We start from the raw sequence: 16,312 nt of genomic DNA on the forward strand, positions 1-16,312 counted from the left end.
CAATCATCTCCCCTGCAATCCTAATTAGCACTTCCTTAGCTGCCTGGCAACTACTGTCAGGGCAACAGCAACATCTGCGGCCCACTCAGGGGACGGGGAAAAGGGCTATTTCAAACTGAGCACATGTGTTTGAGGGGAAGAAGAGATGAACTGCAAGGCCAGAATGACTGTTGACTTTATTTTGTCATATTCTAAATCAAATCATTAAAACACTTCTGCTGATGTGTATCAGCGAGGAAAGGAATTACCTTGTTCCTCAGCTCCATTTTAGCCATTAATTTGCAGTTAACTGTCATTCTGTTGCACTACATCAGCTCCTGGACTGATTAACTGCTGCTTACACCTCCCATGTTGGAGCTTTAGTGTTTTATTTTACACCAAAGGGATAAAAAAGAGGCTCTAACACACTTTTTTAACACACACACACATACTCTCTTTTTTTTTTGTTGGTAAAAACAACTGATTTAATTGTTTTAATGCTAATATATATATATGTTCTGTTGCATCTGTAACTCCGTCTCTATTTACAATTATGTAGAAGCAGGCGGAAACCTTCCCAATAGTCCCTGTTGCAATAAAGGAAGCACAAAAGCCTCTGATCGACTGCTTTCTACCCTGCCTGTGCCTCAGTTAGCCCCGCCTCCGCATGCTTGTTATGAATCCCGCAATATGCACATGCTGAGAGAGTAGATGTACACTTTTAAACTGTTTAGTCCTACTTTCTTCCCTGGCTACTTCAACTTCATCTTGTCTCCATCACACAAACATCCTTATTTGTGCCCTTTTTCACGTAATTTGAATCTGTTCTCTAGATTGTGTCATAGTGTCATGATGAATGGACCAATAGAAATGACTAAGAAAATATTTCTACATTGACTTCCACTAAACGTTAAGAAAGGTTTTCCTTTAGACTGATAACATAAGTACCTAATTCGTGCCTAATATTCAGTAGGTCCCCCTTGTGCCACCATAACACATTAGACCATTTGAGGCATGGACTCCACAAGACTTCTTGTGCGTCCTTAAGGTGTCCTGTGGTATCTGGCACCAAGATGTTAGCAGCAGATCCTTTAAGTCTTGTAGGTTGTGAGCTGGGGCCTCCATGGATCGCATTAATGAGCCTTAGGTGCCCATGACCCTGTCAGCAGTTCACCAGTTGTCCTATTATCCACTGCATACCTGAAAAAACCCACAAGATCAACCTACTGTTTTGGAGATGTTCTGACCCATCAGAATGTCAAAGTGGCTCAGATTCTTATGCTTGACCATTTTTCCTGCTTTTAACACACCACCTTCAGGAACTGACTGTTCACATGCTGTCTAAGTTATCCCACCCCTTCACAGACGCCACAGGAGATGAAGATAATCACTGTTTTTGGCTAATCAGTGTACATAACAAGACATTAAATACACTATATATCCTAATAGCACAAACACTGAAGTGCCAGTTTAGAAGAAACATCTACCTTGTACCTGCCATATACTCCAATGACCAGAAACATTACGTCGCCTGCAAATACAGCTCACACTACAAGACCTCAGAAGGTGGTATCTGTGGTGTCTGGCACAGATATTACAGTAGATCTTGCAGTCTTAAACGTTTAAGCATAGTTCCTCCTGGGATACCACTCCTTACCACTGCTGACCTGGAGCCCCCCCTCAAGCCTAGCTGTTTGAGAGATGCTTGTACCTAATCATCTATGCCACAACAATCTTGTCCTAGTCAAACTGTCTCAGCTCTTCATGGTATACATTTCTCCTGCATCTAACATGTGAAATATTACAACCCACAGTTCAGTTACCATCCAACAAACACCCCAGAACTTCACATGTGGCACTGCTGTGAGATAATCAACATTATTCAGTGCTCATAATGTTTTGGCTCATTGGTGCAGGTGCACTTTGTAGGCTTACGGTTTATTGGTACCCCTCTATGCCATTCATTTATAGAAAGTGACCACCAAAGAGAATTTGCATGATGATACTGGTAGATATTACTTAGCCCTGCCCACTGGTGCATGATGACATCATCAAAAATTCAGAAGATATTTTAAAGGTGGCAAAATCATTACATTTGGATGGACCACAAAAATGCAAATTGTGATATAAGGCAGATGTGATGAATCATGCTTTATATGAGCAATGACACAAACTCATGAGGTAAAAAAAAAACTCAGCTTTGCTCTTAGGCTAGTATTAAAGGTGAAGGTTAAGTATGAGACCTGCTTTTCAATTAGCACTGGAGGGAACATTGTACTGTTTTTACTCACAGTGAGGGATGAAAAATGAGCACCATGAGCTGTCAGTAGGAGGTTATGCAACAGAACCTTCTTTCTTGAAGAGGCACCACGTACACACACTGAGCTCCAAGGGATGATGTCACACATGGCAACAAAAGAGCTGATTATTCTGATCATCATGGCTGCACATGACACCAGCACAAACAACCCCAACATACACACATACACACATCCACAGAATTGACATCAGTGTGGTCTGTATCACATGTGGTCGAATTTTATTAACTTATTGACCTTTCTCCTGGTAAAAAGGACAAAAAGTAATCATGACATCATTAATATACTTCTTTAGGGACAGATACAGACAGTGGTCTGAAAAACACATTCATAAGTAATAGTGGAAGTAGTGGAGAGGCCTAGTAATAATATAGTATTCAGTTAAAAATGACAGGTTACAATATCGAAGATAGAGCCACAGAGCACTTCATTAGGAACACCTGTACACCTACGCTTTCATGCAAGTAAATAAAAACTAATCAGCCAATCGTGTGGCAGCAATGTAGCTTCAGGTAATGTTTCCATCAACCATCAGAATGGATTTGGCGCCAGACGGGCAGGTTTGAGTATTTCAATAACTGCTGATTTTTTGAGATTCTTGGCACAACAGTATCCAGTAAGAAGCTGTTTTGCAGACAGAAACACCTTGTTTGACAGAGGTCAAAATCATAAAATCTCTATAAGAGAGAACTAGACGAAGCCAGAGCGTCTATTACGCCCTCTGGGGGCTGACGGCAGTACAACCCACAATAAATGTGATGTGTGGACAGTTAGTGGCATATTGATTTTATTGTGGGGTAATCTTGTTTTCTTGCTGTGTGCACTACTGCTATAGGGCCATGCAGAGGGCTTGCCACTAAGAAATATGGTCAGTGTTCGGCAGTCACACGGTCTTGCCTGCCTTGCCTGGTCTTTACTGGGCATGCGCTGGCGTAAATTTTTCTCTACTGCGCAAGTGTAAACAAGATGGAAGCTTCCATTAAAAAAAAAAAAATGCAATGGGAGTGAACGGGGATGTACTGTCCAGTTCATGGTCAAAATAGAATGGTCAGAATGGTTGGAGCTGACAGAAAGGTACAGTAGCACATGTCTAACCCTGAGGCAGATGGACTACAACAGCAGGTCAGCCAAGAACAGAAAGCTGAGGCTGCAGTGTGCTCACCATAACTGCACATCTGATCAATGGAAAAACGTAACCTGATCTGCTGAGGCATACTGAGGAATATGGCCAGAATTTGGCTCCAATAGCTTGAATCCATGGGCCCAACCTGCCTTGTGTCAGCAGGTCAGGCTGGTTGAGGTGGTTTAATGGTGTGGGGGAAGTTGTTCTTGGCATATTGTGGGCCCCTTAATTCCATCACTCAAACACCACGGCATATTTGAGTATTGTTGCTGACCATGTGCATCCCTTCATGGCCACAATTTACCCTTCTATATTCTAAAGGCTACTTCCAGCATAATAATGCACCTTGCCACAAACCAATAGTCATCTCATTCTGGTTTCATGACCATGACAGTAGGTCAGTGTTGTTCAGTGGCCCTCCAAGTCACCAGATCTGAATTAAGTAACATACCATTCATTGTGGAATGAATGTATTGCCTCTCTATCCTAATAAAATGCTGTGTGATTATATAGTTATACATAGAAATCTTAAGTCATTTATTGACATCCAAATAAACTGCACTGTTAATACACTGTGTTCAGTGGGTAAAGACCTTTACAAGGGATACAAGTTAGAATATGTCTGCCTGCAGGCTTGGCTGAGCTCAGGCTTTACATAGATGCTGAAGTTTGTTGTTGGCTAAAGCAGGGTGTTGAGAATGTCTCTGTAACATTGGCTATGTAAGCGCATCTGTGTGTGGTGAGCATGCTCTGTTTTGACATTTCCATGTGAGTGCTGATGTACCCCATGTTTCACCCCAACCCCCTGCTGCTCTGCCTGTCTGTCCACTCTTTCTGTCTTCCTCTCCTCTAATGACCCCCCACCAGCCCTGCATTCTCACTCCTCTTATTCTCATCCCTCCTTCTGGTGCTGATACTCTCCCCTGCCACAGAAAACAGTCTCTTATAGCTTTACCTTGCTGGTGTACAGTTACAGACTGTAGCTCATCTGTTGATGCACAGTTTGTGTTAGCCATCTTCTAGCCCTTCATCAGTGGTCGTTTTCTGACCACAGAGCCAATCTTGGCATTTTGGGTGGTGGATCAATACTCAGGTAACTCCCAACAACAGCGATGTGCCTGATGATACGCTTGTACCAGCGCCACACACACAAACTAACATGAACACTACCATGTAAAATTCACTGCTGTGCTGAGAATGACCCACCACCCCAATTCTGGACAACAGATGTCCTGTGGTCAGAAACTGAATAGTGATAGGGTAGAGGGGAGCCAATAAACTGTGCAGCAACAGATGGACTACAGTCTATAATTGTACACCAATATAGTGGAGCTCATCAAGTGGCAAATGAGTGGAAGCACATGGTAGGTGTTTCTAATAAAGTGTCCATGGAGTGGAAGCACAAGGTAGGTGTTTCTAATAAAGTGGCCAGTGAGTGGAAGCACAAGGTAGGTATTTCTAATAAAGTGGCCAGTGAGTGGAAGCACAAGGCAGGTGTTTCTAATAAAGTGGCCAGTGAGAAAAAGTGTGAAGTAGGTGTTTCTAAGAAAATGGCCAATGAGTGGAAGTGTGAGGAATGTGTAATGGTTACAGCATTGTAAAGCCAGTGAGTGAAAGCACAAGAGGAGGTTTTCTATGGGTTTTCTAAGGATGGGTGAACACATAAAGAAGAAAAGGTTGGTGATGTCACACAAATCTAGTGGTTACTCATCTCTTTCAGGTCCTATAGATACATATACAAATGCCCACACATGAATACTACACATTTGTAAGAATCAAAGCTGCTGAAAAAGAACTGGCACCACATTCAGTGTGGATGAGAAATGAATAGTGAGTGGGGTATGGCTGCGTCACAAACCTGCTAATAGGCACACACTCTCACAGGCTTTCACACTAACAACAGCATGCTGACAAGTTCCTTTTTCTCAGAAGAGTTTCTGAGGTTATGACAGATCAGACAAGGACGACAATCTCTCTGATGAATAAACCAGACTCTCATTCACCTTCTTAGAATTAATTCAAAAAACATATACAGAACAGTAGCGTGTCAGCATGAGTGTGTTACTTAAGTGCTTTAGTACTCTGAATAGAAGAGAAGAGAAGAGAGGAGAGGACAGGAGTGGAGAGAAGAGGAAAGGAAAAGATAGGAGAAGAGGTTATTTTTGGAGGCTCTGATATTTAGGCCAACCTAAAAAGAGAGTCAAGATTAGAGCCCGGAAAAGAGGAGGCATCAGTGACCGCTGGTACACACTGACCTTCAGCTGCTGTTTTCCTCACAATTCCATAAACTCCATCTTTCTGCTCTTTCAGCAGTACAGTGTGTTTCAAGATGTCATAACCATCAGAAGATCTTTTGTTAAAATTGAAAGAACGTTGCTTTTGTTTTACCTTTGTCAAACAGTTGAAATACTACTGTCATAACCGACTACTGCTAACTGTGATATAATAATGATATTCTCACTGTCCTGTCAAACCCTGGAAGGCAATTGCTTATCATTTTTATGTTTTATACAAGCTAAAAAAACTGTTTCCTTTCCATTGTTTAAACAAATGGGCAAAACAGAATGGATCTAGACTTACTTTACATAAAATGAAGTCTTGGCAATTTTAAACCAATCAATCATTTAAACAAGAACAATTTAAATAGCTCAATACAACTAATATAACAAGTGATTTCTCCAAATTCAACACAACATGGCACTTTTAATGACACTTTATAGCCAAGACACTAGCTTCTGACAGTGTTCCTGAAGAATCGCAGCCCATTCCTCATGAATAGTGGCCTACAGATCAATAATATTCTTGGATTTGCTGCTGCAACTGCCTTCTTCAAATTCCACCAAAGAACTCCAAAACCTTCCAGACCTTCTTCTGAAAGCAAGCCTTGGAGGACTTTGAGGTATGCTTGGGGAACCTGCAGCGTGTGGAGGGCAAGATGGATTCTGTCAAGTATCAGGAATCAGGAAACCCTAGGGGAAAACGTTATGCCTTCTGTGAGGAAGCTGAAGCCTGGGCGTCGTTGGACCTTTCATCAGGACAATGCAGTCTGACACTGCAATCATCATGAAAATTGGCATTCTGTGTTGAATTTGGAGAAAACACTTAATAGTACACCTATTAGTTGTGTTGAGGTATTTCAATTATTTAATTTATTGCAAACAGCTGAAAGTGTATGACCACACAACTCTACAAACAAAGATGCTTCAAATAGCCCCTAGCGATACCATAGAACAACCACATTTAGGTTCCATTAAGAACTATGTCTGTAATAGAGATGTGTGAATATGAAGAACTTTTAAATTGGTAAGGAACTTTTACATCAACTGAAAGATCTTTAGACCCCTAAAGGCTGTTCCACACTCTTACAAACATGGTTCTCCATCAGGAGCAAATTAAATCACAAGGTAAACACCCAAATCTAATACAATAATCAATACAATGATAACTAGATATGCCTTTAAAAGGTCTATTCTTTAAACTGGCTCCATCAGGCTGAGGCGATGCTTAAACACAATTTAAAGTCACAGGACAGCTGGAGTTCAGGGCTGTTCAGTGGGGGGTGAAGGAGCCGCCTTAAAATCCTCCCTACAATCCTTCAGTCCAGAGCTCCAAAAACGCACAGAAACTCCACACTACACCCCCATCAGCAAACACGCCCAGCTGTCTCAGCAGATGGCCAGAGCAAGGCCTAAACACTCCCTGAAACACACACACGTGCACACACACCAATGCACACACATGCATCAATCAATACGCGGGTGTAGCTCAGGTGAGAGGGCACAGTCTACGAGAAAGGTTGAAGAGACTAAAATACGAAATGAAAATAAGGAGTGAAAAAGCAGGACTGCTGAGATCACAGTGCAAATACAGCGACATGCAAACGTTTGGGCACCCCTAAGCGAATAAACAATGATCTGATTTCCAAAAGGAATAAAGTTAAAGATGACATATTTCTTTAGTAATTTAGGGAAGATTACATTTTAATTTCCTTCATTTACAGTTTTAATATAATTAAGAAGGTAAAGGACCCGTAGCAAACATTCAGACATCTTGGAGACAACTTTTGTAGCCAGATGCGATGATGTCTTTCCTGGGCAATCTTGCATGTACTGCTCGTTTGTGGTCTTTCCACAGATTTTCAGCAAATGTTTATGTCGTGGGATTGTGAGAACCAGAGCAAAACTTTCAGCTTGGCCTCTAGAGGTAGTCCACTGTGGGGTTTTTGCGTGTGTTTTTGATCATTAGACTTTTTATGCGTTTTTGGGGCCGATACTGGGCCCTTCTGTGCAATTGATCGATTGCCAATACTGATTGAGGGACTGACTGGATGCCACATTAACACTTCCAGATGGACTTGGTAAAAAAAAATCACGGCGCAAGGCTTCAGTAATGTTCCTGCATCGTCTCCCTAAATTAAATGTACTTTACTTTTTAGAATCAGCCCATTTAGAATCAGACCAAGGAGCCTCGCACAGAGCTGCTATAATCCTTAGCTCATGAATATCTGACAGGCTCTCAGGATTGGCTAATTAGAGAAATCTCAACTAATATTTTGGCTGAAAATCAATTAATACAAATACATAGCAGATGGATTTTATCGTCACTACTGCTGTGAAAGCCATCTTCTTATCAGCTTTAGCTTTTTTACAGGCAGTGTGATGAGTGTGATGTTTTTTTTTTTATTATTTCAATTTGTTGGTATTTTATAATTTTTTTCACAAATCCACAAGGCCTGTTTTCAAAATGCATCAGTTTTGTTTCGATTAAAAACGGTCAATGCTGAATTTTATGACACAGGAAAGGTTTCTGATTTTTTATACCTTACTTTTTATACATTCTCCTGCTTTATGGGTTTAAATTATTATCATTTCTGAGCGGTAGGCAGAAGAGCCATGGGCTGCTAATTTAATTTTGTTTAAATCTTTAAAATGTGCATCACCTAGCCTTTAATAATCACTCAAAACCCAAACTTTTGCATGGTGCTCTTTTCCTTTTTTCACTCTAAAATGTTCCAAAACAAACATCCATTAACCTTGCTTAAAATGTTCAAAAGAATGCTTCATCTTAGCCTTGTAGCTCCTTAGCATCCACTCTGAGACTGAGGACTCCTGCATGACCACGCGTGTGTATTGTCATTTGACCTCCGGCCATCCGCCCACCCTCCCAGCACACACACGCGCGCAGGCTCGTGCACACGCACACTTTCACAGTCCCTTCCTGACGTCTCCTTTTGCTGATGCAGTACAGGGGTCTCGACCCCAGCCATTCACTCGCAGATGGCGGCACAATAGATCCGAGGAGGACGAAGAGGAACAGTGATTACACACACACACACACACACACACAACCACACTGCAGCTGCCGTCTGTCCTAGGAACTAATATCCTGTCACTGGGGTTTAACTGTGAGAGAATATTTAAAGCCTTGAAATACCATTACATGCATGAAATACATGGACATGGTCCATCTTACCTCAAACAGGCGCTGAATTTTGGTCATTAATATGCATTAGCTCATAAACATATCGATTTTGCCTGGATGTTACTGAGGTCACGTTTAACAAAGACTAACTATTCAAATATTAAAAGACTATGGGGTGGCCAAGTTTCATGAATCTAGCTCAACATAATGCATTTCTGGTGTGACCTTTGTCATTTAAGGGTTTAGGTGCAAAAAAAAATGTTTTAGTGAAGATGGATGCTCTAATGTTTTAGGTACACTGATCTTCAGCCCCATGTTTATCAAAGTGTCTCTTTTGGTATGAAGTAACTACAGCTACTTCTGTACAAACGGCTGGCCATAGGCTGTTATGGTGGTGAGTTATTGAAAGCCCAACAAAAAAAAAAAACATTCAAAAAAGTCAAATCATTTGTAATAATAACAAACATCCCCAAACCAGACTAGCAGTATGTGTGCAGAGATCTGGATTGTAAAAAACACACACAAGAACACATACGCACACAGACATTAAATATTACAAACACAGAATGTCAAATACACTCTATCCCTCTTTAAACTGAGATACTTTTGAATAAGGTCAAATGCAAATGTCTGCCTCCTAAAAGTCTGGCATTTCCCATCTTCTGAGGACAAACCAAGTCTGCTCGACTGGAGATTAAAGTCTAAATCAGACTTAACCTGCAGCTTTATCCCAATCTGTAACAAACTAATCATCCTAATACACACCTAATGCCCTTTCCCACCGGCTCATGGAGCTAAAGCTTATTTATCTGAGACTAATTAATTAAACTTAATTCTAGGCTGAGCTTCAGATATGCTTGTTTAAAACAAAATAAAATAGGTGATGTTCTATTATCTGCACTCTTAATGTTTTATTAATTGTCAGTATGGAAGTAAAAATGTCTGGGAAGAAGTAATAGTATGATAGTAGTAGTAGTCTTACAACAAATATGACAAATGACTGTATTATATATAAATATATGTATGTGTGTGTGTGATTATTGACGGCCTCAAACAGTCTTTATGAATCTTTTATATTACGCCAATCACATTTCAGATCCAAATCTGTCCTTCAGTATCCAACATTGTTAATATATACAGTATGTTTGAATACACTTTTTCAATTAGTTTGAATGATGGACCATCCGATTGGCTGTAAAGTTTGTACTGCTGCATCGAATGTAATTCATACACTCATAGATTTCTATTATATATAGTAATAAAGCTTCATTGCTTCCTTGAGTGTGTAACAGGTTAACAGCACTAAATAAATACAGCCAGCAAAGGTGTTTTATCAACTCACCGCGTGAAGTGGTCGCACAGCGTCCCCACCAGCTCCCCCACACGATCCTGATTTGGCCCCAGCTGACCCCTCTGTAGGTATACCAGCACATCATCCTGAGACGCAGTGTGTAGCGCCACCATCTGATCTGTTCCACTTGTTACACTCAAACTGATTACCTAAGGCAGGAAAGATACAGTTAAATCATTACAGGTTCAATAGTTTGTAGGCATTTGTTGGAACAATGCTAAAAGGATTTGATTACGTTCAGCTCAACAAGAGCATTAAGGATATCAGGTAGTGATGCAGGATTAGTAGTTTCACTCTTCTTGCCTACACTTGGCACTGGGCATGGTGACCTTATGCTTATGTGCAGCTCCAGGGTCTCTCATTCTAATGATCAGTGCTTTTCTATGAAGATTATACAACTAAACAGTTGGACAACAATGGATGCACCTTTATGCAGCCTAATTCATTTGTTGGTTACGTTTTACATACATATAGTGTGTTTCCAATATATTACATTCATAATTCAGATCCTACAGAACTGATCTAAAGTTTGGAACTGTTTTTAGCAGTATTATAAGAGGCTGCATTATCAGACTGGGTTTATAGGACATCTTAGCATAGAGATTATTCTGAAACATTGAGAGGGCATCACAGCGAAAGCTGTCTACACCAGTTTAAATGATCTCAACACTAAGATGCTTTTATGAAACTGGACCCACATCTGCAGATGATTCTAAAATGATGTGGAAGCTGTGGAACATTAAGAAGGTGTCAGACGACCAGTGCCAATGTCTCATGATAAACATGACTGTGAGTATGTTATACCAAAATGGAAGGGTCATACAGATCTCTGCTCTTCATCTAATGCATCAGTTTCTCCTTGTCCATTTTTGGCTTTCAAGCGTGTTTATTTGAAAGTCAGGTGGCTGGTGAGTCAAGCTTACTGTGTTTTTTAATTAAGATGGAACATCAGACGTTCAGTCATTCACAAACCTCTGCTTCTGCTGGAGGTGGGTGTAGAGAGCTTAGCTGTTTGCGGTGATTTTGGTTATTGTTCCATTGCATGGTTTGCTGTAATTAGTTGTTACTCTTTTAACAACTAGTGGCTGTTGCCAGTTTACGCACTCATTAAAAATGAAGGCTGCTCCAAATAGTTATTTGAGTGAGACCCTAGAAGAACCGCTTTGCTAGTTTGGACCATGGCATCAGCATAAAATAAAATGGGAGGAGACAGTAAGGAAGGGGGGGGGGGCTCAGAGAACTTTGGTGGGGAGGGGCTCAGAGAACTTTGGGTTGGAGGTTGGGTGGCTTCTGCTTTGTGGTAGAAGGCCAGACTATCTTCTGACAAGTGGAGCTAGGTGTTTTGAGCGATATGGCAGAGTTAAAGGTAGATGACAGGGTGGTAGTGGGTTGCGAAGACATTGTGGTGAACATGTAAAGAAGGTACAGATGTCATTTATAGGACTCTATTGGTATGAGGGGTTTCAGGCATTTCATAATTCCACTTTTGGTTCCATAAACAACCATGTTATTAATGGAGAAGCGTGAGTGTGAAGAAGGTGGCTTGATGTAAGGATTCTTTACCAATTTAAAGGTTCTTCACACTCAGACATGGCTATTAGTAATAGATAATATAGATGCTTGAGTGTGAAGAACTTTTAAATTGGTAAAGAATCCTTACATCAAGCCACCTTCTTTACACTCACACTTCTCCATTACTAACATGGTTCTTTTGGGACCCAGCAGTCTTCTATGGCATCTCTCAAATAATCATTTGAAGCACTTTAATTTTTAGGAGGGTGGGCAAAAAGGTAGATACAGAGATTTCAGCTCATTATCAGAAGATACTGTCACTCAGAGAACATAGAACGAGAATCTTTAGCCAATCCTGTTGCTCAGTTGGAACTAATTGTGATATAATTATCATTTAATAGCTTCTTGTTGTCACCAAAACACTTGAAATATTTAATAAAACTCTCATGATGCTTTGGGACAGTGGCGAGGTAAAGGGCATTGGTACAAGTTTGAGATTATGAAATATGCTCTAAGAAGATTTTGCTTGTGTGTGTGTGTAGGGGGGGGGGTGGGTGTAGAGCATGTGGGTGTAAGTGTGACTACGAATAGTATTAAAACCTGGGACACGTCAGTGCTGTCTGTGTGTACAGCATGAGTTCAGTTAGTTTTAAACCTCTCTACTGTGTGACGGACTGGACACACATACACACATTCGACCCCACTCTTGTGTGTCAAAGCTGCTGTGCTAATTTACACATGGCAAGAACATAAGGTACAGCGCAGGTACATTTTCGGTCTCCAAGGTACAGTGTAAATGTAAAGGTTCAACATGGTCCAGAAGGTCAAACTGTACGTATTTCCCAATGGAACAGTGCAAATCATGGCCTTTACAAAGTTCTGAATTCTGAATAATGAGATAAAATGTGTGTGGGATGGCTGATATAACCAAGCCAAGCAAAATATTAGCTTTTACTGTTCTCAGTTACTTAGCTGCAGTTTTTAGGGAACACATTTTTTTCACTGGAGATCATCATAAGGGCACACACACACACATACTGTAGACATCCCTATGGTTTAATCACTCTCTGTTCCCTAGCTTGGTCAGCATTACCACCATCACACATTGACGTTAGGTTACTTTTATGCAAAAACTACAAATTGACATCTTTACAAGAGAAGGGAAAAAACACTTTGAATGGTCAAAACACAAAAATCTGCAATATGGAGAGGTTTTGCCTGACAGTGATATTATGTACACATGCATTCACATTTTGCAGCACACATTTGCACACACAATCACTTAAACAGTTACCTGCACCCATTCACAAAAGGAGCCTCTGCAAAGACATACATGCAAGGTCTGACCATGTTATTTTCAGAGCTACAAAATACTGACAACACTAGTTGTATAACACTAGTACTTCACTCTATATGAACTATAGTCTGTGGACAGGGGCAAAATCGCCAACGAATACAGCAGTATACATTTTTGTATAAACTTTTATGCTTTTAAAAATAAATACTCTGATAAATAAACATTAAATAAATATAACATAATTTGAAAACTTGTCTAAATGTCAAAGTTACAGTAGTAATGGTCCAAATTTACTTAAAGCTAATTCTTGTTACATTAACATCCATTCATATTTTTTTTTTTTTTTTTACTGTAAAATGACCATTTTGGAGGCAGTCCTTTCTTGCCCCAACACGAATAAGATATGCATGTGAGTTGTTTTCAGCCTTGGACATACCAGGTTATGTAATGGCATCAGGCCATCATCGCAAACAGTCTGATTAAAGTGTGTCACGTTATCCTACCGGCCCCGAGCTGACACATCAAGTTCCCTCAACAATAAGCCTGTGTGCTAATCACTGCAGCAGTGCGTCAGGCCATGTTGCAAGCAGATTAATTCAGAACTGACCTGGCCATGCTGGATTAAAAAAAAATACAAACAAAACAAAACAACCAGTACTCCTGTCTATGACGGAGGAAGCCCAGCCGGCGTGGTCCACTTTCTCTCCGACAGACAGACGCATCGACTCAGACAGCATCACATGCCGCATTGCTTAACCTCTTTACTGCGTCCTGGGGTAAAGTAATGTAGTTCACAATAAGGGTGTAAGAATATAACGATATATCGACGCATCGCAATGTCAAGAGAGTCAAGAGTCAAGAGGCTTTATTGTCATTTCAACTATATACAGAGTAGACAGTGAGGACCATAGTGCAACACAACACAGTGCACACAGACGACAAGTGCATACAGACAACACAATGCAGACAGTGAAAACGAGACACACAGTGCAGACTAGAAAGTGTAAATAAATAAGACAGAGACTGAGACAGTAAGGAAAGTAGGGCTGTGCAATACAATGTGCATACTATGTTAAAAACAGAAGAGTGCAGCACAGGTTAGTGCAATACTCTTGCAGATATTTTTTTAAAATAAATAATAGTGTGCTGTGTCAATCCTGAATCCTTGGTTGCAGACATTGGTTCATGTGTGTTGTGTTCAACTTAGAGTTTAGATTCTCTGCCCGAGCCCGAGCCCAACCCGATGCCCAATTCGAACTTGGGGCGGGATCGGAGGCCTATGTTTTTTAATACTATTTATTAGCAAGATCACACTGTGATCATAATAAAGGTTGCACCCGTCCACTTGTCCACATTACATGTGACCTGCTGTGCACTGTTCATTATCATCATTCTGAACAGATTTCAGTCATTCAAACAACTCCGAATTGTAGTTAAAAAGGTCAGCTTTAACGGTCTACTTACTAAAAAATATAGGGTTTAAACCGGGCTCGGACATGTTTATGGGGCAGGCCGGGTCGTCCTCGAACAGAACGTGCAAGGGCTTGGATTTTTTGGCCTGATCTGAGCTCTAGTTGCTTACCGTATCATAATATATCACAATATACTGAATCATAAGCACTATTTCGCGATACGTATCATATCACTAGGTTCTTGTCAATGAACAGCCCTAGTTCACATTGCATTGTTCATTGTTGTTCATGCTATCTAGAAATGAGTCTGTACATTGTATCTAATACCGACTGACCCTTTAAGTCTTACTATTCAGTTAATAATTCTAAAAATATTAATGCATGGTTATAAGAGTGAAGAATTGAGCCTCTTAGGGTTTGCTTCTGCCAATAATTTACTGTGCATTAATCAGACTCTCATTTAAAGTGGGAATTCCACTGATTTAAAGTTCATCAACTGGATTTCTTTACAGTAGTGAGGATAGGAAGCAGGGGTAACACAAATATAATTTTATTTACTATGCAAAACCACCAGTGAACCTACACATGTCTTCTGAGTTGTGCATGTAACATTATTGGTGGTAAACAGTGGGAAAAGTTTCATTGGGTGCCATACTTTCAATGTACCTATCCATAATGAATGGTCCTTAAAGAATAGATCATTCTTTTTAGAGAATTATTATAAAGCAATGGCTCAGGTATCAGGCAGTGTATTCACAACCTTTTGGTGTAATAATGTAATGTAAGTGGCAAAGACTCTTCAAATGTCTGGCTCTATTTGGCCTCACTGTGAAGAAATCTGACCTAGTAAGATTTTCTAGTGTGTTTCACACCAAACTAACCATTTAATTACACATAATTATGCAAAAAAACCTTTTCAATTAATAAATTAAAATCAAATATACTTAACGTAACTCATACCCTAACTGTAGTCAATTAGCCTACAGCCTGTAGTCGATTTGTGCTGCGCAATGTTCAGAAAATAGGTATGTGTGTAGTTAGCATGATGTTAATTTGTGGACTTTAAGCTTTCATTACTTCCTTTTTTGTTATTGCTGTTACAGGACATGTCATTCAACAGTGTACAATTCCCCAACGTGACTTTTAATTAAAAAATAATATAGGTCCTCCTCCTGTAAAGTCCCCATTTAGGAGATACAAGGTTTTTGCTCCACAGCAATGACTTACATACTTACAAATTTAAGACCCAATGTTCTGACACTGTATAAAAACAAATGTTGTGTGTGTGTGTGTATGTGTGTGTGTATGTGAGGGGCTCAGACTGTCGCTGCTGCAGTGTGACCAAATCCCTCCTGCACAATGTAGCACCATTCCGCTCACGGGGCTGACAGAATGTAGGTCAGACACCTCACACACACACAACCCCGGTGGTACGGTTCACACAGACATAGGCGGATGGACATGCGGCACGTCCAAGCAGACTGACCCTATTAAACGATGCAGAAACGCTATGATGTTGTCTCGCTGTGCCACAATGTTTGTATTTGTCTGTGTCTGCGTGTGTGAGAGAGAGAGACAGAGGGAGTGTGTGTGTGTGTGTGTGTGTGATCAGGTGGGGTCAGGGTGATTGTAAATCTGCTCTTACCCAGCGAATGTGACCTACAGCTAAAACCGAAGGACGAGTTGTAGCGCAGTGAGGGATAATCACACTGTGGCTCTCTGTACAGAGTCCATCTCTATACATTTGCATATACATGTAATGTGTCCAAATGTTTGTAGACACCTTCTCATTCAGTGTTTCTACTGAAATCAAGGGTATTAATAGAGGGAGTGTCTCACTTTGCTGCTGTAACAGCCTCTTCTCTTCTGGGAAAGCTTAACACTAGACATTAGAGCATT

The 16,312-nt window shown here is 40.5% G+C and overlaps 1 protein-coding gene across 1 annotated transcript in view; it reads right to left on the reverse strand.

The window, feature by feature from the left end:
• Window positions 1-16,312, reverse strand: part of myo1g (myosin IG) — a 77,050-nt gene that overhangs the window by 14,672 nt on the left and 46,066 nt on the right. The window contains exon 21 of the mRNA XM_072674680.1: window positions 10,184-10,341. Coding sequence (XP_072530781.1) covers window positions 10,184-10,341 — 158 coding nt within the window. The remainder of the gene's footprint in view (window positions 1-10,183; window positions 10,342-16,312) is intronic.

The sequence above is a fragment of the Salminus brasiliensis genome, chromosome 3, assembly GCF_030463535.1.
Source record: "Salminus brasiliensis chromosome 3, fSalBra1.hap2, whole genome shotgun sequence".
NCBI lineage: Eukaryota > Metazoa > Chordata > Actinopteri > Characiformes > Bryconidae > Salminus > Salminus brasiliensis.